The 27,331-nt window shown below is 39.4% G+C and overlaps 1 protein-coding gene across 2 annotated transcripts in view; it reads left to right on the top strand.

The window, feature by feature from the left end:
- DLGAP2 (DLG associated protein 2) overlaps positions 1-27,331 on the top strand; it is a 456,527-nt gene that overhangs the window by 351,712 nt on the left and 77,484 nt on the right. For both annotated transcript variants that reach the window (XM_025149071.3, XM_025149074.3), the window contains one exon: positions 12,779-13,848. In XM_025149071.3, coding sequence (XP_025004839.3) covers positions 12,779-13,848 — 1,070 coding nt within the window. The remainder of the gene's footprint in view (positions 1-12,778; positions 13,849-27,331) is intronic.

The raw sequence follows: 27,331 nt of genomic DNA, 5'->3' as shown, positions 1-27,331 counted from the left end.
GATCAATCAGATGCATAAAACCGTACGTCCTATTCTCCTTTACAGAGAACCTCTGCTTAAAAAAAAAAAAAAAAAAAAAAAAAAAAAAAGCAGACTATGGATGGTAGAAATTGTGAGGACTTCTATGAAAGCTTTTGAACGTTAGCAAAGTTCTGTATAAATAAGACTAGCCATGCTGTTGATAAACACTTTTGCAGACAGCTGGGACATAGTTGTCTGTCTGTCTCTTGGTGTTGTTACCTGAACATTTGAATTCAAACCCATTATGTGAACATAAATTAGAGCCCAAGCTGCAAACTATTAGAGCTTTCTCAGCCTCCACTTTTTCTTGCTGTTATGCATGTATAAAGATAAGCACTCATCAGAGAGAAGTCTGCATGTGGGTGGTTACTCTAGTCGTTGAGCTATGGATCTAGTCCCTCTCTCTTTATCCTAGTGGCTATTTAATTTTTTTTGTATGAACATCCTCTATCTGAAGGACTGCTTGAGGCACCTATTCCTCAAAAAAAATAAATAAAAAGGGCTTCCCTCGAGAAGTACAGTAATTGTCCCATGTCAAGACAGAAGAGAGACAGTATTAGTTACGATAGCCCTAAGTGCAGGATCATTTGTTATTTTAGACTCTCATACCTGCTCACTGTCCCAAGCAGCTTCAAGTTACAGTCTCACTGGTACTGAAAGATCTCTGGCTTCAGGCCCTTATTTGTAAAATGGATTTAATGTTTCCTACTGAGGTTTCTGGGCTTTGGTGGGAATTAATTCATGTTTGCATAGTATTTCACCAGAGTGAAAGTGCTGAATAATCACTAAATAATATTAATACAATGATCCCCTGCCTTAATTGGGAAAAGGTATCAAGGGATGGGGCTGATCTCAACTGTTACATTATTGATTCTGTAAAAGAGCTCATTAGTTAATGCAGACAGAAATGCGTTGGATTCTTTTAAAAGAGCTTGCCCAAGCATTCACAGTCTTTTCTCAAGAAACATTTCAGAGCTTTCCCATTGCCATTTTTTTTTTAATAGAGATCATGGTAAGCATTTGCATGACTTCGAGTTTACACACACACACCAAAAATTCGGAGAGAAGCAATCTGATAAAGGTAGTGGGACACAATAAAAGGAGCAGAAGATCTGGCATGCATGGTCTCAAGCTGCTTACTCTGAGTCACTGAGCATACAAGCTGGATTTCTTCCAGTTCCAAGCTTTATTCCATCCAGTAGTTACACAATCTGAACAACATTATGAATAGAATTACTCTTCTGTACAAACCTAAAGCGTTCACAATCGTCCCCCTCAGGCATGTGCGGAGTAAAGCAACTATTCACTTTGGGTGTGTCAAAAACAAATAGCACAATTTTTAGCAAGAAACATATGGAAAATGAGCTATGTTTAAATATGGCATTCAGTTGGGGGGGGAAAAACACTTGAATATAGAAGTTAAGATGATTTTTTCTTCAAATACAGATTTTAATAGATGCATGCAGCAAAGAGGGAAAAGAGATTATTGAAAAAACGTTTTGACTCCTTTCATGGGCAAGAAAGGCATTTATTTTACCATAGTTAAACACTTAGCAGCTCCCAATGTTTTACACAGAAAGAAAATTTGCATTAAATTTTTTGTTTCAATAAATTTCTGTTTTGTCATCAAGAAAGGGTAGGATATCAAGTTGATGTTAAGAAAAAGGTTAAAACTTGTATCTGTGGCTTGCAATTGCTAATAATGCTCTTAATCTACCCCAAATGCAAAGAAAAATACAAGGGAGTTTAAAGGGCAGGTTAGAAGACTGTATTTTTTGTTTCACAGTAGTTGCAGTCATGCTTTTGATTAATTTCTGTGGTTCAAGTGCAAGGCAGTAACTCATAGTTATTCAATCACTTTTGATTGCATGATCATGCCTTTATGACCTTATATGCTGAAAGGAAAAAAAGGATATAGCCGTTTGTGAAGCAAACAAACAAAAAAGAGAAGCCTGACTTTCAAGTATGTTTGTCTTTCCACCTAATTATCCAGCCTTCCTTAGTGTAGTCAGTGTCGATTGTGTTTAAGTCTCCATCATACTTCTAAATAATTCCATTTCAGATCCTTGCTTTTTCTGCACCTTGAAGTTGTAGTGCACTGCAGAAATTTGTAGATGTGACGAAATTTGTCAGAAAACAAATTTTGAACTTTAATTACCTTATAGTTATGTTTGAGGGTTGATTTGTTTCCACTCATAGAACAGAATCATATCCTACATCCTCAGCATCATATAAAATCTTGCTAACTATTCTGCATTTTAACTGTAGGCTGTTGGCGACAAATGCTTACAAACAACCTACAGACCAGAAGCTGTCTGTAAAAACTAAACACCTCATAACATTAGATAACTCTGCAAAAATCTTATTAGGCCCGAGGTCGATTCACAAACACGAAAAGATCTTTGTAAGGATGTAAGATTAATCAAATGGGTTATTTGCTATGAATTATTCATCCATTTCTACCACTGAATACAAAGGGGGTTACATTTGTTACTTTGTCAAAAAGGACAATATTTTTTGTCTAAATGAGTCATGTATTCAGACAGGGCTGGCTGGATGAAAAGGCTGTAAAGTTCAGTAGCCAAGGAAATATATTTTTCCATACAGAAACTTTGTGCCATTGTTAGACCACTTCTGAAATACTAATTCCAGTATCGGCTCTGGAACAAGTGAAAGAACTTTCCAAGGAAAAGAGAGAGGACATGGAAAGAAGGTGAAACAGCTTTAGTTATGCTTCACACTTGGGCTGTAGGATGTTAGAGAAAAGTTCCTCCTTTGCTCTTCGGCATGCCCTCGTGACTCCTCTAACACCTGGATACATGGCTGATGCTTAGCACTCACTTTCATATGGGCAGTAGAATGGCTCCAATGGAGATGAGGGACTGACTCATTTCAATGCTTTGCCATGCTTGCCTTCTCTGCTATGGGTCTTCATTGTATTGTCTCCTTTTAACAGGATCAAACCTACAGCCTTTGAAATATATTGCCACGATGGGCGGCTTCAATTATGTAAAAGTCACCATGCTCTGCCTTCATGCTCATTACAGGCTGCTCAGACTCTGTCTGGAGGACAGTTCAGACTGGCAAAGCTGGGATGGTGTACATACTTCCAGCATGGATGTTCATAGCCAAGGCAGTCTCACTGTGTCAGCCACCGATTCAGTGTGTCTTCATTCATAATGAGCTGTGACTGTAGCAGGATCAGCACCCCCAGATGTTGTTAATGCAGTCCAGACTTTCAGTAGAGAGTTCAGTTTTCACTTTTTACCACAACTTTCTTCTGCAATTCTATTTCATTTTTGTATTTTTTCTACAAAGTCATTTTTCTCTTTGTAAGAGCATAAGATGCCCTGTATCAGATTTGTCAGGGGTGTGTGGTACTTACACCACTACCTGGTCCCAGGAGCAGGGTTCACCTTTTGACCCATCATCTGGGCGCTAATGTTTGCAGGAAAAGACCATGAATGTTTTCATTGCTTCTCATGGACCCCAGGTACAGCTCAGCCAGACAGAAAAAGAAGCAGCACCCTGATTTGAAAAATTCCCAGTCTGAAGTTTATGGAAAGAGGGAGATTGTCTGCCTGTTACTATGGCAACATGTTTAAAAGGGAACGTGTCACCAGGCTGCTGTTTCTTCCTGCACCCCATAGGAAAATCAGGATGAGACCTCCTCCATCTCAGTGGGTTGAGTGGAGCAGAAAAGTTCACAATACAATGGCAAAACAGCAAGCAACAGCACCAAGGCGGTGCAGAAAAGAAGATAATGATGAACTCCTAAAAGTAAAAGAAATAATTGTTTTGGTCAGACCAAGGATGAAATGTTGAATTTTTTCGTGAATCAAAAGGCTGCAAAGAACTGATGCTGAAACAAACTACAAAATCAAATCATTTTATTCACTTCTGACAACTTAAAGATTTTATTGAATGCTTTAAAAACAAAATTAAAAGGTAATTTGAAGTCGAAGGGCATTTTAAATTGATCATATGTTCTCTGGCAATAATTGATGCTTCTGAGAATTAATGCTTAGGTTATTTCTTTCTCAAAAGCACACTCAACAAATTAAGTCTTTAATACATACCCATTTTTATGGAGTAACAAATATTTCTGTGTGGATATAGAAAAATAAGTTCTTGCAGTTTGCTTAGTATTACAGAGGCTGGTAAACGCCCTCTATCATGAATAGTCAGAAATAAAGTGCAAATTAAGAGGAATTTCAGAAACAATAAGAGAAAAAAAAGCTCAAAAATACCAACATTCTTTCTGTTGTTTTTCATCTAATAATCAATGAAATATATGTCTTACTAGAAAAGAAACCTCAGAGATTTGGTAGTTTGGTTCAGCTGAATAGTTGGTTCAACTGGTTTGGATCCATGGGATTAAATCTAGGTTCGACTGGCATCCATGGCAGGATTCCAGCAGAGCCAGTTTCACCCCTCCATTCCGTTCTCCTCCCAAATGGGGACCCTTCTGGGCTCCTTGTACAATTATTCCAGCTATTCCAGCATGAGTTGGGACTTCTGTGATACACGGTCTCAATTAGAGGTGATCCTCTTCAAGTGACAAGATTCATGGGTAAATTAAACAAGAACTTTTCCTAGCAAATGTTTAGGATTAATTTCAGCCTTTGTGGAGTTAATGGGAGATCTGTCGTTGCTATCAACGCAACAAGGATTTCTCAATTTTGTGCGTAGATTCTTCTATAAATCTTTGAGCTCTACTACCCAATTACTTTAGTTGTCTTTAATTGCTGAGGTACAGCAAAACGATTGTTAGAGTCTGATGAGAAAATGGCTGCACTTTTGGTGATAGTAAGGGAATCTGATTGTCTCTTGTATTTGACCTGATAGCTACAAGCAGCAACACTTTCTTCTTTGGGAAAAGACTCTATAAAGCCAGGTAGAAGAAGGATCAAAAGAAGTTTAGTAGTGTTAGGCTGGCTTTTCTGGTCTGTATTTGGAATCATTATTACCAGTTTTCTTAGAGCCGATTTTTAAATAATACTCACATAATGAAGCCAGATTGACTACATACTGCTGCATTTTTCCAGGCTACAGCATAATGCATACATATTGGTTAGTTTAGGTCAATTAAGTTCTGATATTTTATATTTTTGTCAACAGCTTTGCTAATCAGGCAGTCTGTGAGAAAATGTCAGTAATAAATCATTTTGTGACTTAATTCTGTTACAGTGCTGTTGTCAATGTGGATAGCGGTGGTGCACTTTGAGCCTGAAAAGCCCTGTGCAGAGCTGTATGTTACGTTCATATTAGTGCTATGACATCATACACTTCAAAGCAATGGAAATTAATTTTGCATCACCCCGAGGGCTCCCTGCTTCCCTCCACTTTAACCCCTGGAGCTTCTTGCAATTCCTGCATTGTCTCTCTGGGATTCCTGTCCTGTCCCTTGTTGTGATCTGGGAGAAATACTTTGCCTCATTTCCACCGTACAAGTCAAGGTACCCATTCTTCCACCTATAAGATGTGGGGATGATGTCACCATGCTTTCTTTCTTTCCACATTTCTCCTTTTTCACATATGTTCTCTGTGCTAAGAAGTCTGTTTTAACCGTGCTTCGGTGTGTGTCTGGTCGCAGCCTTTCCCAGTGATTGCTACTTTTTCCTCCATATCTAATACTAGGCCAGGCTGCCCGTAGCCCCATCCAACCTGGCCTTGAGTATTCAGCATCTCCCCCTCAATTCATCCACCTCCATCATATCAAAGACCCCATTTTCACTCACGGGCAGCATTACTGTGCGCACCATTCCTATTATCTCAGAAATAAATATTTTGTGATGTTAAATTGCCAATCTGCTAATCTCTGTTTGAAAGATGGATGGAGCCGAAGAGAATTGCTCTACTGAAAGATATAATTGGGTACCATCAAATATTTGTTCCACCTACAGATATCTGCGTCAGCGTTCAAAACTCCAAATGCAGTAAATAAATGGCATCACTCCATATGCTCCTTACTTCTCCCTTTGGGTTTTCTGACTTTGCTCCAAATTAGTACTTTCTGGTCACTGATGCTGTTTTAGGAATAAAATTTGCATGTCCATTTTTATCTAATACAGGAGTTATAAAAAACAGTTATCCTTGGACATTATTCATCATGTGGTTCCACTGAATTAGCTTGGGCTGTCAAATCATTTTCCATTTTTTAGCATTAGACATGTGCTTCAGATCACCTACCTTTAGATATTTATGATGTAGTTTTCTGCATCGGAATCTGTCACCTACAGTTTTCCCTGTAGTCAGCAGAGATAAATATGTATTTGAAGGATGGCATTCATCTGACATTTTTGAGACATATACTTCAGACTGAGATGAATCATACTGGTTTCTCACATTCCAAAATAAAACCACATCCAGATGGCCTATTTGCAGTAACCCTTGGCCCATGCTATTCCTGAAATCATATTTGTTTTTTGGTTGGAAAAGTCTGATTTACACTGTCCAAAACTACAATGGCGACAGTTTTACTTTGGACTGATAACCTCCTTGACTTCTTTTTAGTCTACTGGTATAAGCACTGCCATGTGTGCCTATCATAAAGAGCACTCAGGACACTGAATAGACAGACATTTATTTTTCAGGCTTCTGTCAGGTGCTTAAGTGTCAGAACAAGACAGGAATTCAAATGGAGCCCATGACTGTGTTTGTTTGATAGCCTTGGGCATTTCAGTGCTTGGCTTTATGTCCTCGGAACTGCCTGCTTCTCTGCCTTAAGTGCGCAGAGAGATTGGCTGCATAGACGACCTTGTTGTGATAGCCTTGATAGAGCTGATTATCTGTTTTTGAGGAAATGCTACCCCTCAAGCTTCAATATTTCAAGTAAGAAGCCTGAGGTGTTAGATGGGAATTTGTAGATAGGTAGTACTGCATGTGGTGCAAATGTATCAAGTCAATGTAACAGAAAATACAAGCCTTCTTCTAAAGCTGGAGGTTAAAGTCAGGTAATCACCCAATCTTTCCATTTTAATGTAGATTTTGTATAAGGTATTGTATTACGTAGGTTAGAAATCTCTTGAGATCAGAATAGCAGGTTAAGGCACTTCAGAGCGCTTCCTTGCACTTGGTGGGTTAGTCAGTCTTCACAGTCTCTGAAGATGTTCCTTTTCAAGGTTAGAATAAAGCCAAGAATAATGTCACAAGTTAACAAGGATACAGTATTGGTTACTGCAGTCCTTGGACAGACAAACCTCCAGCAAAAACATTTCATGTATGCATTCGTAATATCTGAGATATACTTAATTGATTAATTTACTTGCATTCATGATATTCAATATTTGTATTACCTACAGGCTAGTCTGTGAAGGTATTTTTTCTTAATACACCAAAGTACTAATTAAACTGCACAGTACAGCAGTCTGGTTTTCTATACCACATCTTTTCCAGAGTTAGATTAGGTATTCCTTTTCACATTGTGTTTTATTGGTTACACCATCCAAATGAGCTGCTTCTACTCCAATGAAAAAGGCAAAAATATTTCAGATGGGTAAGCAGCTTACCAAGAGGCTTAGAAGCTTAAAGCAATTTAAACTAATTTTGGAATAAAAAGAAGTATTTTGCAGAAAAATTTAAAAAAGCAAAAATCAGGCACCAGTTAGTATTTCCAGGTATTAATGTTCTGCTCCTGAAGCTTTCTTTCAGTGCATAACAGATAAAAAGATTTATACAAAAATAATCTGTGCAAAAATGCACTTGTTTTGAATGTCAGAGATTTCCAATGCTTTTCTATTGATTCCCTTTAGCAAAGAGCGATGTTCCAGGAACTCAGAGATGCACAACCTGGATTTTTCATTGTTTAAAGGTTTTTGACCCTTTTATCATAGCGCATTCATATTCAGTCTAATTCATCATTTCAAACAACATTCTTGGTCATTGCACCTTGCTTTTTCCCCTTGATGCTGACTGACATGAGGAAGAAGGTTGAATGCTTTAAAAACTGTGACCAGTCCCTGAAGACAGGGAAACTAACGTCTGCTTGGAATATGAGAGCAGCTGTTTTAGCATCAGAAAGTACAGAAGAATAACCAGGAGAGAAAAAAAAAAAATGCAGAGAAGTATAGAGCATACCAGAGAGAGAACTGCAGTAGATGGGAAAGGATACAGGGTCCTTGCATCTGTCAAGGTTAAAAGTTGACTTATATCTGTGCAGTAGTTTCTGGAAATAAGAGCTATAAGAGACTTTCAGGATTTGGGAATTACCAGATTCTCCCTGATTTACCAGTCTGTGCCTTGGTCTAGGTCCCACATAGTCTTTATGTGCTGGCCAAAGATCCGTTGAAGACAGTAAAAGATTCCATTTAGCTTTGAAGGAACCTAAAAACAGAAGGCATTGCTGTACCCACATGTATTTTTTTTCTGATTCCATTCATCCGACTACATGGGGTTATATTTGCTTGTTTTTCTGTCTCTCTTCAGTAACTTGGTTCTGACAGTGGCACTTTCTCTAAGGGACTAGACATTAGTACTCTCAATTACTTTGATATTTTTAGAGTATTATTGGATATCTCTGGCATTAGTTATTTTTTCATACAAAATTTTATGATCTTCCTCTATAAACATTTCAGGAGAAAAAAAACAACACACATGAATATTGTGGTGATGTAAGTTTTTGTGAATCAACTGAGCTGTGGGCATGGACCATAGGCACATTTCTAGTCCCCTCTAAATGCTTGAAAAGCATGTTAGCTTAATCGAATTTCAAGCTAGCACATTTTTCTTTGTATTTCTGGCAGGCTAAGAGCTAGCACATGGTCAATTACACTATGATCTGCTATCATACAGTAATTTGATCAGCCATAGCTCAACTGTTTCATTGAGCTCTGAAACAGACCTCCCCAAAAAACTTGAATGAATAGTGCAAGGCACGGGTGACTTGACATATATGTCTATAAGAAGGCAAAATTCTGAAAATTTTATGAGAGCTTATAAGAAAAAATAGTGGTGCCACCACAGTAGACATGGATGATGTCAATGCTCAAGTGCACTCTCAGCAAGTTTTCCGATGACACCAAGCTGAATGGTGTGGTTGACACATTAAAAGGAAGGGATGCCATCCAGAGGGACCTTGACAAAATTGAAGGGTGGGCCCATGTGAACCTAATGAGGTGCAACACAGCAAAGTGCAAGGTTTTGCACTTGGGCTGGAGAAATTCCTGATATGTATACAGACTGGGAGAAGAACTCCTTGAGAGTATCCTTGTGGAGAAGTACCTGGGTTTCCTGGTGGATGAAAAACTGAACATGAGCCATCAGTGTGCTCTTGCAGCTCAAAAGGTCAATGGTATCCTCAGCTCCATCAGAAGAGGGGTGACCAGCAGGGACAGAGAGGTGGTTGTTCCTCTATACTCTGCCCTTGTGAGGCCCCATCTGGAGTACTGCATCCAGGTCTGGGGTCCCCAGTACAGGAAAGATGTGGAGTTGTTGGTGAGGGTCCAGAGGAGAGCCACAAAGATGATCAGAGGGCTGGAGCACCTCTCCTACAAAGACAAGCTGAGGGAGCTGGGCTTGTTCAGTTTGGAGAAAAGAAGGCTGCAAGGAGACCTCATTGCAGTCTTCCAGTATTTACAAGGGGATTATAAACAGGAGGGGAATCAACTTTTTACACGGGTAGACAAAGGGGAATGGTTTTAAGCTCGAGGAGGGAAGGTTTAGATGATTGAATGTAAGGGGGAAGTTTGTTACAGAGAAAGTGGTGAGGTGCTGGAACAGGCTGCCCAGAGAGGCTGTGGGTACTCCATCCCTGGAGGTGTTCAAGACTAGGTTGGGTGAGGCCCAGGGCAACCTGGTCTAGTACCAGATCTGGAGGTTGGTGGCCCTGCCTGTGGCAGGTGGTGGGAACTTATGACCCTTGTGACCCCTTCCAACCCAAGCCTCCCCCTGGCAGATTAAAATGGGAAAAATACTTTTGGGAAATGCCCTTTTATTTAAGTTGTTAATTACTTTAATAATGCTTGTTAAATGCCTATAGCAGTTTCTAGCTGCTGTATTTCAAACAAAAACAAACAAACAAAAAAACAAAAACAGAAATTGCATGAGGCATATACAATAACATGTCTGTAGAAGCCATGTACAGAAAAATGTATTTTTTCTATAGTTACACTGAGCTTGAAACATAGGGAGCCATGAAGGATAGAAAAGCTGTTGTTACATTACCCACTGCAGGCCAGCAAATCAGGCTGGTCTGATCTCACATTCCTAGAGATATATCAGGATGAAAATGTTTGAAGCTTTCTGAGCTGTGTTAGATGGTGTATGAGGCCAAAAGAAGTCACCAAAAACTAGCAGTTCTGTTCTACAGAACATGTTTAAATGAGATCCCTCTTTTTGGCTCTTTCTTCTCTTTTGCATGTTTTTCTTTTGTTGTTGTAGTTCTTTTTCTTTTTTTTTTTTGTTTTTTTTGTGGGTTTTTTTTGTGGTTTGTTGTTTGTTTGTTTATTTTGTTTTGAAATGCATTGGCAGTTCATAGTGCAGGAGTTACCTTCTTTCACAGATGTTCAAGATATTAATGAAAAGGCTTGGGGAGGGCTCTTGCTGTTGTGTCTCAGTTTGATGGAGGAGTTTCCTTCCACCTCCCTTTGACTCATACAACTATGGAATGAAAACTAGCAAATCCACGGCCATTCTGGAAAACACTGCTTCTGTTCCAGTCCCCTTTTCCCCTTTCCTGCAAAAGGAAAATAGTAAGAGCAGTGCCTTCTTTGTCTCATGAGATTGTAAGAACTAATGCAGTAATTTCTGTCAGGTGCTTTGGAACCCCTTTACGAGAAGCACAGTCTAAGTTCAACATGTGAACCATTATTATTCCCTTGATAATGTTTGGTAATATGCTGGGTTAAGTGCCATTAATTACAGTGCTACTTATGTGGCTTAATCTCAGTACACTGTTATAACTTACTGCTTTGTCTATATATAGTTGAACTTTTAATTGGATAATCAAAATTATGTTATTTCCTTTTTATAACTTCATTTATGAGGGGTATTATAAGCTACATAGTATAACAGATTGAGTAATAAACAGTTACAAATTTTTATTTTAATGTGAAAAGCCAAAAAACTAAATTAAAAGGTTATAAAAACAAAATAGAAGCAGAAAAGGGATATATACACACAGGTATCAGTTTCATGCCATGATAAAATCTAAGGTAACTTTTGGACACAAGACCACCTTTGATTTTAGTGCAGCAGCATTGCACCCAGTATGAATATTTTATTGTTTATTAGTTTAATTCTACATTAATTTAATAACATGACATGGAGCTCCATTAAAGTTAATAAGTAATAAAATTAACTAAGCATCTACTACTATAGGAAATGTCAAGCATTGGGTTATAAGAGATTGCTGATGCTAAAGACTTGCAACAAGTTGCTTTCTCTATTGAAGGTATTACAACATTTATTAATGGGAAAAAGGTAAATATTAATTGGTTTCAGGACAATATGCAGGTATTGAATTTTCACCAGCAGTGGGAATACGATTTTGACATAGACACCTCTCAAAGTGCTCTTGCTTACTGTGTTATCTCTAAAGCTAACATTCAGTGTCAGGTTATGTTCCTATTTGTAATAAATGCATACTCTTTGGCTTCCATTTTGGACCAGGCCTTCAGTTTCTTTGTATCAGGCACTTGAGCAAGCTGACTCTTAGAATTTTTAGAGCATATTTGCAGAAAGACTGCGCTAAATGGGTTGTAAGCGTAAACACATATGTATCTGTCTGATCCTGCAAAGAACTGTCATGCATGCTGTATCTTTGATTTTGAATTGTTTAAGTAAGCTGAAATTGAAGAAGGAAACTTTGATTTTTATTTTTTTTTGTAGCATTTGACAGCTGCTAGAAATTGCATGAAAGAAAAGAAATATCAAAGGCTTGAGTATCAAAATCTTTACTTACAAGCTATGTTTATTGAGTAATCATGCTTGCTTAATAACCACAGCTTAAAGTACATGACCCATAGGAACAAATAATTGTGTATAATAACCAGTAGCTTCTTCCTAACAATATTTGTTCTATCTGGAATAACGTAGAGTTTTAGAATAAATATTTTGTAATTTGGACATCAGAGGAAAGAATGGCCTAATACAGAAGATAGTGTGTATACCGAAATAATGGTAACAGGTCTGGACCAGGGATAACAGATGTTCAAATAGTATGAAATGCTTATTCATAAAACATTTAATGATACAAAAATTAAGCTAGACTTCAGCATGTTCATATTCTTTTTCTTTGTGCTTTTTCTTTGTGTTTATGAACAGTGAAATTGAGATCCTGAAGATGAGATTCATTTAAGAAAATGAAGTTGAGTGTAATAAGAAAATGACTTTATCTTTAGATTGAGATATCCAACTGAGAAACCCCAGAAATAGAAATGAGACCCATGTAGTTTAAATGACTAGCCACAAAGCGTGACATATGAATTCCAAATATCAAATAATAAACTGAATACTTGAATGTATCTGTTAAATGTGTTTGAGTAAATTTGCATAATGAATAACTTCATAAAATTGTAGAGTTGCTGGCAGACAATTTTGCAAACAGGAAGGAAGCTGCATTCACCTCATAAATTGCGTGCAGTGAATAATGTTAATCTTTTAAAATGTTTTAAAATGGTGAATGAAATCCTATGAACAATGAGACTTTCCATCTAGTTTATAGAGAAAAATAGTTTAGTTTTTCGGTATGCTTGGATTTTTCAAGTTAATCCTTTAGTCATACAGATAACACGGGTTCTGTGTGTTTTCCTGACAGACCAGCAGTACTCATGGTCGCCTTCTCACCACTTCAATGAAGAAAGATATTCTCCTGCTTCGAGGAATATGAAAGGATTATCTGGCAGTCGCAACCAACCACAGTTATGTTCAGCTCATACTTGTGGCTTAGCATCCCCTGAAGATTGTGAACACACCCACGACCATATCCACCATGGGCAGGAACCAAGGCAATCGTATCTTCTCAGCCCCACGGAGAGTTGCCCGATGGACCACCATCGTTGCTCGCCGCGCAGCTCCATTCATTCTGAATGCATGATGATGCCCATGGTAATGGGCGATCACATGTCAAGTAGCACTTTCCCCAGAATGCACTACAGCTCACATTACGACACAAGAGACGACTGCGCCATGTCTCACGGTAACCCTAAGATTAACCGCATTCCTGCAAACCTTTTGGACCAGTTTGAAAAGCAACTTCCTCTTCACCGGGATGGGTTTCACACTTTACAGTACCAGAGGACCTCAACAGCTGCAGAACAACGCAGTGAGAGCCCAGGAAGAATACGCCATCTTGTTCATTCAGTCCAGAAACTTTTTACTAAATCTCATTCTCTGGAAGGATCATCCAAGGGCAATGTCAATGGAACAAAGGGAGACAGTCGAGGGGACGACCATCATCATGGACACCATTCCAAGCATGGCAAAAGGAGTAAAAGTAAGGAGAGAAAACCAGAAACCAAGCATAAATCTGGAATGAGCAGTTGGTGGAGCTCTGATGACAATTTGGACAGTGATAGCACTTATCGAACCCCTAGTGTGGTAAATAGGCACCATGCAGATCATATATCCCATTGCTACCCTGAGGCGCTCCAGGGACATTTTGGGGATCTGTCATTGAAGACTTCCAAAAGTAACAATGACGTGAAATGTTCAGCTTGTGAAGGGCTAGCAATGACCCCTGATAGTAAATATATGAAAAGGAGTTCTTGGTCCACACTTACAGTAAGTCAGGCTAAAGAAGCTTATCGCAAATCATCACTGAACTTAGATAAGCCTCTGGTTCATCAGGAAATCAAACCTTCCTTGAGGCCATGCCATTACCTTCAGGTAAGAAGATTTTCTTAACATTTGTAATGGGAAAAGCAACACAGTTGATGCATAGTCATTGTGAAAATGCAGAAGTCATGTGTATATCTCTCTGAAGATCATCGGTGTCTCACCTAATGCAAATGTTCGATTACAGTGAGCAAACTCTTGCTTTACTCTTTGTTTGTAGGGCATAGACTGAAAAATAAATACAGGAGATGTGATAAAAATTAGTTTAAGATCAGGGAATTTGTTGTCATTTTCAGAGTTCACACTGCACGTCCCAGTTAAAATCCAGACCTCAGACTGAAAAAGAGGCTGTTCTCCCAGCAGTCTGGGGCTAGAAATAATGTGTCAAGTACATCTGTAAATGAGTGATTTTAAAAGCAGGTGGTATGGAATCCTATTTTTGTGTTAATTTATTCCTTTCTCCAGGTTGTTTAAGTAACAAGAGAATGCATTCACTGGCATACTCAGTTGCTTGGTCTTGATGATGATTACTCACAAAGTTCCTTTTAGTGACTGGGTCAATCAAAATCACATTGAGCTGAGTTTCTTTTGAAATCATATAAACTATAAAAAACTATAAGCTATCCTTGTTAAAAATAACAGGAATACTTTGAGAAGATAGGTATTTCAGTGCTAGTACTCAGGCTATTTGTGATGTTCTCCACTCTTGTTTTCTCTATCAGCTCTCACTTTCACCTAGATTTAAACTCTTAACATGCCGCTTGCTGCTATTTGCCACCTCAGAATCATGCAGGGGTAGCCGTTTATGATGCTGCACGATGATCTGGATCCTGAAGAGATAAAAGTTTAAAAAATAGTTCAAAATATTTCTTTTTGGACATTTACACCACTTACATGGTGTAGGTACAGCATAGTGCCATGAAAGTATGATTAGCACCTCAGGGCATACAGAGAACTGCACTGGGAGCAGTGTAGAAAGAAGGAGCAGCTGGGAGGGGAACTTCTTTAGCTGTCATCGCCACTGGAAAAAACATATTATACAAATATTCCCTGTGGTAATTTTACCAAGTACAGCCTGCAAAGCCAAAGTTGTTCTGAGTACTTTCTTTTAAATTTCTTTTTAATGAACTTTCTCCTGAATTTAACTGGTTCTCACATTAACGTGGGCAAATCTCCACTCCAGATTTATGTATTTAGAGATCTGCAGTTCCTATGGGCTCTGCAGAAGCCAACAGACACAGACTGCTGCCTGCTTCTGTATGAAACTCTCTTCCCTCTGAGCAATAGGGGACCAATCGTAATGTGTCACACTTGAAGGGACAGATCTTTTCAAATACGTATGCAGCCATCCAGGATCAATCTTCCTACTGAAAGAGGGAAAGTTCCTCATTGAAGAGAAAGGAAAATAAATAAGTTGCAACCCTCATAGCATTTCAATGCAAATTGGTTCCCATTAAGGCTGACAGCTGTAATATTGTTTCATATCCAAGTACAGTTCTCATGCATGTAAAATGACCTGTCCTTCCCTGGAAGTTTTAATCTAGTTCAATGAGCCAGAACTGGAAGCGTATCTTGTACACAGACCTCCACTTCTGTCTGTGTTATAAAATCAAGGATGTGGATCTTACATTAAGAAGATTAGGTTTTGCTGGCTTTTTCCTTAGCGTGATGTCCTTATACTTCCACTCAGAGAACTCTACATCTTCTGTATCTTTGTTGGGTTTCTTGACTTCCTTTTCATCATGTTTCAACTAAAACGATTATGCGATTCTATGTTTCCTTGTTTGGTTGTTTTTTTTTTTTTGTTTTGTTTTGTTTTATCATTTTACTCTTATAACACCTTTTCTCCTTGCAGAAGCCACTTTTTTACTTTTCATGAACCCTGCCCTTATTTCCATCCTCTATCAGCATCCTTTAGTGAATGTGAAACACAGAGCTCATGCATTAACTTCATTACTGCTAAGTTTTGGGTCAAGCCCAGTGGCAGGCCCGGGGAACAGGAAAACATTTTTCTAATTTATTTTTTTTTCCAGAAGTCTTTGTTTTATACTTTTGGTGAATTGGGGATAACTGCTGGAAAGAAATTTCATCCAGCAATTAGAAAGGTTCATCAACTGGTAGGTCCATCCAGTTTAAAATCTGGGAGTTACGAATTCAGATTTTTTGCTGTACCAGAGACTTCCTCTGTGATCTTTGGCTTTAAGCTTCTTTTAAAATGAGATAGTAGCCATTCTCTAATTCACTGAGATGCTATAATGGCAATCTGTCTAGACTTAAGTGCTCGGTTACTACAATAAAAAATTTATAGCTGTGTCCAAAGCAATAATACAACGAATTATATGTCATGAATATTTTCACTGCAAAATTTTCAAATAAAATATATGTTCTGTAGAATCTGCATTCAGAGCATGGATATCTTTCAGATTGATTGGCTTGCTTATTCACTGGTCCAAGGTCAGCAAACAAATGAAGGGACCCCATTCTGTCAACGTCGTAGCTAAATGCAAAGGTTTGAAACTTCTCCTTTGAGGGATGCTGCACTGTCACAGTGTAATCATTAAGACCAGGGATATAAATCCCATTATTAGCTCTGCCATGAACTTTCTCTCTGACCCAGGAAATGTAATTTGTTAATCAGCACAGATTTCAATGAATCTGTCTGCAAAACTGAGGAAGAGTATTTAACTTTTCTTACAGCAGTGAAGGAAGCATCAGTAAATAATGACTGGATGAAAATAATCACCAGGTTGAGAAATTGAGGAAGGTTGAGAAACTTCTCAGGATCCCTAGCCAGGAGAGTTTACTGCATCGCTCCACAATATCTGGAAATGAAAATGTTCAAGGGGTTATGAAGTCCATTGTGCAGCAGCAGTTTCTCTGAGGCACATAAGTGAGCAGATAAGCATGAAACCCCCAGGTCTTTGTTGGATCCTTGCATTTATAGAATTACAGCACGTGTCATTAAAAGACATTTCTCCTTAGTGATGTCAACTGGATCTGAGTCACTCTTCTATCCAGTGGTCTTAGTTTTTCTTTCAACACCCCTATGAAATATTACTACTTGTGTTTTCCACTGGAGAGTTTTGGCAAACATTGTCTCTAGCTGGAAGTGCGTGACATTGTCTTAGACCTGTACTTGGAACCACCTTCTGTCTGTCTTGCTCTTAGCTTCCATTTTCTCTTCCATAGTAATTACTGAGCTGTAATTTCCTTAAAACCAGACCTTTAAAGGATTAACAAGGGAAATTGCTTTCTAAGAAGTGAGCTTCTATCGGATTCACAGATGATTGAAAACAGGAGAAAGGAGGTGATAAAAGCATCCGTGTATTATATGCTTGAATCATGTCCTAGACTAGAAAGCAGGCATTTCTTTAACCTTTTAAAGCTCCAAGCCTAGCCTCTGGCTCTCTCTTAGGGTTTCTCACTTTTCTGCTCCCTGACAGACCTTGTAGCTGGAGGGTTCCTGCTCAGGCAGTGTGCTGGTCCAAGTCAGAGGTGGTTCATATGGTCATATATATGGTCGTACTGCTCTCCATGCCACCTTGACCATTTGCCTTATTTCAGCATAGCTGGAATAGTCCTAAGGAGGCCAGTTTAAGAGAGTGAAATTAGCAAGCATAAAGTTGTATGAAGCTGATTACTGCTGTGATCTAAAACTACTCATTACCAGACCAGATTTGTATCACTCCTGCTACAGTGCAGACCGGAGAAGGGAGCAGGGACGAGTGGGAGTACCTTTGAGCTCCAGCTAGCTGTTAAACCACGTTAGCTGTAATATAAACCCAGACCAGCTGGCTAGCACAGCAGTCAGTTCAAGAGCAGAGAGCAGTCATTTTGTAACTGAATACTGATAGCGTTTATTAAATTCTTGTGAATGATTAGCAAGTTTTACCCATGGGCCTTCAATTTCAGTTTTGAATGCAGACAAACTGAGCTACAAATGCATTTTTGCATTTGTACCAAACCAAACCGAACGTTTCTATCATCTCTCTCCATAGGCAGAATAATCCATGGAGATCACACACACATTTTAAGTGTACTTTTGTGTAGCTTTAACTGTAGTGGCTGTTACTGCTCTCCATGTCATTTTAATTTTAATGTAAAATATGTAAGGAAAAAAGATAAATGAGTTTTGAGAGCTCTTTTATCTTCATTGGTTGTTTTGGCTAATTAGGTTCAACACATACATAGTGCAATGACGGATTAATTTTAACTTGACATGAGTGAGGAGCAAAGATTTTCAACTGGAAAAAAAAAAGTGTATGAACTAGATAGCTGTACAAAACTTATGAATACAGAAGTGTGCCTTATAGTATTCCACTGAAATACCTGTGAGTGTTAGTTAAAGAAAACTAATTCCTACAGTAAAGCCAAAACACAGGCAAGAGCATAGCAGTTACCATCTCTGAAGTTCTGGAGCACAGTGCTGAGTGTCCCTGATTAATATTCCTCCCTCAGCCATTCAACAGCCTGTGAAGCAGCAAGCAATCAAGGTAAACATACCACAAGGTACAGTGAGTGAGTCAGCAGTGAAAAAGAAAATAGCATGTTGTTCTAAAAATGGCTTCAGCCCACTCCTGTCTTCCTACTGCATTTAAGTATGAGCGTCATCCATTACAGCACTGGCACTGCTAAGCATGTGGGTAATAATGTCAGCTGTGTACTCCACAGAATGAAAGAGAAGCTCAAGAGTTGGTCTCTTAAAAAAAGAAAAAGGAAAAAAAAAGAAAAAAGAAAAAAGCAGTTTCAACAAGGCTCTTGCTGGTTTAAGCTATACCTGTATGGAGAAGAGTTTTGAGGACAAGCTAATGGAGTAATAGCCATTAAGTTCTCAATAGCATTTTTCCAGGAACTTGTCTGGGGGAAAAGGCGTAGTCCCACGAACTCAATTGCTGCCCTGGAGAGGCACTTGCTGCTCTGCACACCTCCCCTGGTGTCTGAGGATGGGTTTGAACACAAAGCACCTTTCTCAGCACTTCATCTTTGTGAAACGAGATTGTGTCTGTTGGCCCAACATAACACCCATCTATGAGCTACAAAAATGACATCCAGTACTCCACCAGCCAAAGCCAGAAGAGTTTTGGTACTGATGTCTGAGCCAGTATCACCCACACTGCCTTCACTATGATTTATGACCAAATTAACTGGGCTGTTTCCACAGCAGAAAAGGCTTGTGTGGATTGCAGGGCAGTCTGCATCCTCAGCCAGCATGGACGTGTGCTCAGCTGTTTGCCTCTCTATAGCCCAGTGCAGTCCCACAGGGACATCTCATCTAGCCCAGCGCCTTCCCAAAGCAAGAATGGAGTGGGCTGCATTATCCTCTCCCTAAGCAGGTAAAAAAACAACCAACAATATCTATCAATGATGGCGTAAAGCTCTGACTAAGCCGCTGTTTTAGACTACTGGTGTCTTAAATTACTGTAGTAATCAGTGATACAACAGTGCACTTGCCTTCATGTCTGCGTACTAGGAAGCTTATATTGGCTTCAATGGATTGCTGCAGCTTCTTTTTCTGAACAGGAATAGAAAGATCTCAGAGTTAGTATTTGCTAGCAGCCAAAACAAAGCCCTTCTACTGCAGAAGCATCAAGGCTGGGAGCAGAAAAGGGAGGCCATGATCCCAGTGCCCTTTAATCAGGTGGAATTGTCCTCCTTTAAAATGTTAGTACCGTGTGCTGCCAAATTGTTTTTTGACATTAACCTCAGAAAAGCTGAAGGCTGACCTTTGCAGTTGTTACCCAAAGGTGTCGCTGGAGAAATTTCCAGCCAGCAGTTAATATTTTATACACCTGGGCCAGTCACATCTGTCAAATGAGAGCGCGAGCTTGGAGCAATGCTGACTGCATGCCCTCCTGTGCTGCTGGCAGCTATCTTGGGCACACTTGGCTCCTCCCCTGGGCAGCCAGGATGAGTTTTCTTGCAAGAAGGTAACTGCACAAAAATGGTGAAGCATTCATAAATATTGCTTTGATTTTTTTTTTCCACTTGGTGCTGTACTTACAGGTTGTTTGTTGGGTTTTTGTTTGTTTTTCAAGTGGAGTTGCATGTGTTTGAATGGTTGAAGGTGCATGTGGACGATGTCCCTGCTAGGAGAAGTGATCTTTTTGGAAGTATGCAGATAACTAAGCATTGCCCAGTAGCTAGACAGGATGAAGCCACTCATTTCACTTTGGACTCTAAATAATTGCAGTCATATGGAGTTAACTATACAAAACACTTATTAGTTATAATGAGAAAAGCGGATGAAAGGCATGTTTTATATAGTCTTAAAAATTATTTATGTTTTAAAGACATTTAAAGATGCTTTTTTTCCACTAGTACCATTATAACATATAGGAAAAAAAACTATCATTTTCTGCTTAGATTAAAAAAAATGCACTGTTTAATACAGATCTTTCAGGTCAGTCCTGAGGATGCTGCCTTTTAGGTTCTTCTTGCATGTCTAGCTCTATAATTACTCTGCAATGTCTGCAGTCTGTGATTTTTGAGATGCCATGTGTATTAAATATGTGGGGAGCACCTCTCTTTTCTTTTATGGGCCTTTTTTTTTCTCGCTCTGTACTTCAATGACAGTGAGTGGTGTATGGGTTTTGTCCACAGGTAACGAACGATAAGGTAACAACTCAACTCTGAATTTCCCTTCAAATCTACAGTAGTAAAGGCAAAGACATTTGCAGAGGGATCTGTAGGTGATTTTTACTGATAGGTCATGCAGCGTAGAGATGCTGCGTTAAATGGACTGATGATACTTTCTACTTCTGACTGTGTCTGGAAAAGGACATAGTAGTAGGAGCATGAACATCACACTGTGGTAGTCTTGTCTCCCACACCTTCATTGGTCGTAAAAAAACAGTCTGTATGCTGCAAATATCAGTGTTTGTGTCACCAAGTCTAATGCATAGGTTTCCAAGGTAGCAGAAAATCAGGCCTCTCTTTTCCCAGAGCCCCTTAGGTGCAGTGGATGTACTTTATGGCTCCATCTGAAGGCCCTTCCAGGCCTCTTCTGCTTTAAGCAGTAGCTAAGAGGTAACTTCCCAACAGGGGACTTCTGTTTTTCTCACTTCTGCCTCATATTAATAGGGAAGATACAGCAGGAATCCCACAAATTAGGCATTACCACATACATAAGTTTTGCACCTGCATATAGGTTTTTTTTACATGCATATCAATGTTATTTGGACTTCTCAGCCTAAATAAAAGGAAAAGGCAGAATTTACCCAGGACAGAAGAAATGTCCACATGCAGTCCTGCAGCTCTCGGGGGAGGTTAGCTTCCAGTCAGTTTTTCCTCCTCTCTGCTTAATGTCTGACAAAATTGAAACAACAAAATAGAAGACCTTTTAATTCTTCTTCCAGGCACCTGTGATCTTTAGGGCACATGGAGAACAAATAACATGTAACCAGCCCATAATTCTACAGTGCTGTAGTTTTGTATATTACTCAGCTGAAATGCTGTATCATCCCTTTACCTCCCAAATACTCACAACTGTTATTTACAGTTTACTTTATTAATTGTCATAAATTCCACTCAGAGTTTTTTTCCTTTTCTGTAATTTTTCTTCACTGTGCTTTGCAGATAGCTGGGCTTCATCCACTCTGCAGATATATTTCAGTTAACTCAGTCTACTTTTCCCAAAAGCATCTATCAGTAAAATTTGTAGTTAGCTTCAGTTGCTGTGCTTCCCTGGACCTTCTCTACTGCCCTGTTTGTAGGTGTATTCCTGGCTCCCTTTCATCTGCAGTGAACGATGAGCTGCAGTTCAGTGTAGGTCTTTCAGCAACGTGATGCTTCGTTGTATTGGTTTGAGCAGAATTTGCATTGTAGTTCAATTAATTCAATTCAAGGAGAAAGACGTAAAGGAAAAGGCAGCAATGAACTGTCCCAACAAGGCAAGGAGACAAACAAACAAACAAACAAACAAAAAAACACTTGAGGTTGAGACTGTGGTAAATTAACTGGCAGAAATGCTGCATTTTTTTCAGAAGCATGAGAAGTTCCAAGTTTGTCTTTGGCGCTTCTGTGGCTTGTGCATTATTGAAACACTTCCTCCCTTAGACTGCATCCATACGAACAAAATCACCGTCGGCAATTTTGCTGATGACACCAAGCTGTGTAGGGCAGTCAGCACCCCAGAGGGACGGGATGCCATCCAGAGGCGGTGAGACACTGGAGCAGGTTGCCCAGAGAGATGGTGGATGTCCCATCCCTGGAAGCACTCAAGGCAGTGCTAGATGGGGCCCTGAGCACCCTGATATAGCTGTAGGTGTCCATGTTCACTGGAGGAGGGTTGGACCAGATGACCTTTAAAGCTTCCAACTCAATCTATGATTCTAAACTGAATAGTATTAGGAAAAGTTTCTTGGCACTGCACCCCCATTCTCTGTACAGTTGTGTTATTCAGCCTGTCCAGCCAGCTAGAATTTCCCTAAACGGCTCCTGGGTACAGATCAGGACATACTGTAGATCAGAGACCATTCTCAGAAGACACACTGCTTTGGAGGGAAAGATTGCAAAGCAGTATGGATGTGGGGTGCTGCAGGCTAGTTTCGCCTCCAGACAAGACAGTGGGTCTTCACCCTAAAGCAGTCGTCATACCATTTTTATCCTCTCTCTAGTACTGATGACTGTGCAGCAGCACAGCAAGTTTGTAGCACCTCACCAGTTCAGATAAAAAATTTATTATTCTTGTGAGGGTTATTTTCCAACCAGCACTCTAAGTCACTTTACAGTTACTGGGTTTGCTAGAAAAGCTCAATATTGGTTAAGGAAAACCTGTCCAGTTTACACTGATGGTAGTATATTTTTCATCAGCTTAGGCTGACCATGAGGCAGCATCCTGAGTCACTTACAAAAGGAAATACATAGTTGAGCAGAACCTCAGTTTCTTGATTGAATTCATACTGTTTTTATGTCTTGGATTAACAGGCTGTATCTATGTTTTCATTTAAGCACAAGCCAAGTCCTCCCTTCGGTTCAAGCTTATCTCACATTTATGATATCAGTGAGCTCCAGGCTTAGCAAGGAGAAAACACTTATAGTGAGGACAAACTTGTTGCTGACATCTGACTGCACCTTGGTTCACTGTGTCAACATGGTGCAAGTCCAGAAGATCCCAGAGGGAACCAGCAATGTATCATAGGATTTGTGGAGCGTAAAGTTTGCAGCTAGCTGAATGGCAAATCTCTTTGAGGGCTGTATGAGCTCAGTATGTCATGAGGTGGGCATTTGCCCCACATTCCTCCAAACAATATAAACAAAGCCAGACTGTCCTTACAACCATGAGCTTGAGCATTGTGCACAGGTGAACCTCATGAGGTTCAACAAATCCAAGGGCAAGGTCTTGCAGCTGGGTTGAGGCAACAATATGCGTACAAGCTGGGGGATGAAAGGATTGAATGCAGCCCTGCCAAAAAAAGACCTGGGGGTTCTGGTGGATGGCAAGCTGGACATGAGCCAGCAATGTGCTGTCACAGCCCAGAAAGCCAGCTGTATCCTGGGCTGCATCTAAAGAAGTGTGGCAAGCAGAGCAAGGGAGGGGGAGGTGATCCTGCCCCTCTACTCTACGCTAATGAGGCATCATATGGAGTAATGCATCCAGAGCAGGGGCACAAAAATGATACAAGGGATGGAACACCTCTCCTGTGAGGACAAGCTGAAAGAGCTGAGGCTGCTCAGCCTGAAGAAGATTGCCAGGTGACTTAGTAGCAGCTTTTCAGTAGCTAAAGGGGTGCTATAGGAAATAAAGGGACAGGCTCTTTACAAGGGTCTATTGTGACAGAACAAGGGTAAATGGTTTCAAGTTTAAAGACGGTAGACTTAGTTTGGACATCAAGAAAAAGTCTTTTACAGTGAGGGTGGTGAGGCACTGGAACAGGTTGCCCAGAGATGTGGTTGATGCTCCGTCCCTGGAGATTTTCAAGGCGAGGATGGATCAGGCCCTGGGCAATCTGATCTATCTGTGGTGTCCCTGTTAATTGCAGGGGAGTTGGACTTGATGACCTTTGAAGGTCCCTTCCAACACTAAGGATTCTATGATTTAACCATCCTTGGCTTACAAATTGCATAGTTGCTGGAAAACCAGTCAGGAAACCTATTGCTGGTTCTCTTGTTTGTTTGTTTGTTATAAGTATTATTTTAATGAAAGGAACACTGTTTTCTAGAAAGTAAAAATACGGTGAGCAAACAATCCTGATTACACTGGATGTAAATCTTCTCATCAAGGAGAGGAACTTTGAGTGGGATTGCCCATGAGAAACTAAAATCAGACAGTAAAGAACGCTGGCGCTGTTGTTTCTATTTGAACACTTTCCAGCTAGAATATTATATTTATGTTTTGTGATATACATGAGTGTTGAGAGTCCATCGATTCCTGATTTCAAGTTCTGTTGTTTTCAAGCCATTGTAAAGCCTGCGTTGTTTAGTATCTATGTGATATTCTTCATTTTCCTGTCACACTATGGTTATTTGAGAGAATTGCAGGCAAGACAAAGACGTCTTGCATTCTCAGATTAGGTCCTGCCTTGATCCTGATGTTGACTGACTTGTGGAGAATGCTGAAAGAACTCTCTGTACTTCTGAGTTGTCAAGACGTTCAGGGAGTAGGGGGTGGCATGTGAAAATTAAAGCTAATTAAGAGGATTGGCATTGTTAGTGGTGAGGAGGAGCCCCTGACATGTTTTGTAGAGATTTTTGAATGGCTTCATTGTAGAGTTCATATTCTTTGAAAAATGAATCAGCACATTAAAAAAAAAAAACAAAATACAGGAAATGTAGATTAAAATGTGTACTGAGAATGGCGTTGAGACGCAAGCACAAGGTTAGCTACTGAGAAAACAAAGCTTTATTTTTAGATAATGTGCTCTTACATCCTGTAAAAACCAGTAGGGTTTAGCATCCACAGCCAGTAGAATGTCATTAATTTCAGAAGAAAATTCTAGTAATTAGTCAGTGTTCCTTCTTCTGTTCAGTTTTTGAAAGCATAGATCCAACTCCCAACTCTCATTATAATATCAAGAAAATTCTTACCATGCTAAGAACATTTCAAGCTGTCTTGCAAGATTTTTCATCTGTTTTCACCTATTTACAGCTGTGCAGATAGATTGTTCTTCTAAGGTTCCTTGAAGAAGACTTCACTTGAGAGAAAATCTCCTACCTACATTTCACATTTTGTCCTTTTTTTTTTTTTTTTTTTGGTCATCTTGACCAGGCTGAGAAAGCATAAAATTACAATTACGTATCAATTACGTAGTGTTTCCTATCTTACCCTTCTTTCTATCATCTGTAGTCTAATTTCATGCACAGACAGCTTCTAGTAAAATGTGAAATGTATATTACTAAAATAAGATTTAGGTCAAAATGAATATTTCAGTGCATTTTACATCTGCATGCTAATTAAATTTCACAGGACTCCTCTGAGGTAGGTAATTCTCATTTTAACCTTTGAGTAGGAGAAATAAGAAGAAGTGATAGTCAGCTCCCTCAGCTGAAGCCATATATTTAGAAGTGTTTCATTTTAGATAATAAAATGGTATGCCAGATTTTTAAAGCAGATTGGCAGTTCAGTGGTGGAACACCTTTAAAACTCTTGGCACTGGGAGCAGATGCCACAGAAGTGGGTGTAACAACAGGGGCCGATCTATTTTGACAGGCCAGTGGCTGTTGCTGGTTTGACTTCTTTAGCTAAATCCTAAAATAAGATTGTGACACTTGAATTAACAGTAGTCAGATTCCAGAAGAATGAGTAATTCATTGATTATTCTAGTTTTTACATCGGTATTCTTTAAATTCACGGTAGAATATTCTGACTGCCAACACTAGTACCTGAATGGGAGCCTAGATTTCCCATCTCTGTTCAGATATAAGGAAACATTTTTCTACCATAAGCATGGTTAAAAATGGGAACAAGTTGCCTGGAGAGATTTTGGAGTCTCCATTCTTAGCAAAACCCATCTGGACTGTCTGCTGTACCTGACACTGCCTTGACAAGGAGGCTGGATTGGAGACCTCTGAGGACCCTTCCAACTCAGCAATTCCATGATTCCAGAAGTTTGGTGAATTCATTATTGTTTTCTGCATAAATGTACTTCTGTTTACATATGGAGAATATGTGCAATTTGAGAACGGGGGCAGACCTACTGCAGAAGCCCAATCAGGTGTCTGAAGGCAAGTCTTTTTCAGCCCTGTTCTTCTGATAGATGTAATCTAAGCAAAAGTAAGACTCGCCGACACAAAGGACTTCAGACAAAACACGAGGGTAATGGCTTTTCTTCTAGGAGAAGGAAATGTGAAAAACTGTCATCTAGAATACTCAAATTCACGCTGTTAAGATCTGAGTTCCATTTCTACCTGAGCATGCCTTGCAAGATGTGGGCTCAAACCCACATTTTCCCAGTTCCCCAGTGAGAGATAAGGCAGCTTAGAATTAGGGCTTTTTTTTTCCTTCAAATTCTCCACAATTTTAATGCGAAAACTCTTGTGCATAAAGTTCGTGTGAGTGTTTGACTCAGGACTATAACTAAGGTACCTTTTTACAAGGTAATTGCCTGGGTCATGATTGCTGCAACACACCCTTTCTTATACACAAAGTCCTCTTCTACCCAGCCCTTCCTAGGAATTCTGACCATTCTATGAGAGAGAGAAAAAAAAGTTTGAATTTGATTTTCTGAAGATGGGTTCTAAATGGGAAACAACAAAAGGACCCTCCTGTAACTGGATACAATAAGCACTATAAAGAAGAAAGTTTAGAGTTTTCTTCATATTCTGACTTTTGATTGACTAACTAAAGGGACCTTTTGGTTCCTTTTGGATGGATGCTATTATAAAGGAGCTAATTCTCCAAGATACTTTTTCTGGCAAATTCAGGCTCCTACCTAAGGTTCTGGAGTTCACTTCTAGGATCTGCTGCATAAAATGTAATAAGGTAAGTTTTAGGTACCAGGGACTGGACCTCAGTAATAAACCTAAAATAACTGTGAATCAGAATCAGAATGATTAAATCCATTTCCCATACATCCTTTTGCTCCTTGTATCAACAATGCATTAAATTTGTGAAAGAAACTCATGATTTTCTGCAGTATTTATGAGATCAGCAGCCAGCAACAAAAATAAAGGAAAAAAATCTGGACCTTGTCAGCCCGTTGTTCTTACAAAAGGAAATTCATATGGTAATATGCAGTCTAACTCCTCTGTGGATAAAAACTGCATACACAAGAATTCGTGTTAACGTCTAGAACAGAAGGAAGACTTTTTTTCCCAACATTATAAATACCAGCACTCATTGCTATATGCAAGTAGATAATTAGGGTAATTATTCCCAATTAGCAGCTGCAAACCCTGAAGATGGGAATTTCAGGGGCTGTTAACCATTGTAAGAAAGTATTTCTGCATGCTGTAAAGCACTTTCATATTTTGGAAAATACGCATATAATGACCCTCACACTTGCTGTAAAACACTGTTGTTAATACTTCAGTATAAAGAAAACTCTTTCCTGCACTATTTCCTGTACTATTACAGTACTGCTTTTCTTTCAAGCGA

Source organism: Gallus gallus, chromosome 3, assembly GCF_016699485.2.
Source record: "Gallus gallus isolate bGalGal1 chromosome 3, bGalGal1.mat.broiler.GRCg7b, whole genome shotgun sequence".
In the NCBI taxonomy this organism is placed as follows: Eukaryota; Metazoa; Chordata; class Aves; order Galliformes; family Phasianidae; genus Gallus; species Gallus gallus.
Note: the sequence above shows the minus strand (reverse complement) of the source record. Positions and strands in the feature narration are given on the sequence as shown.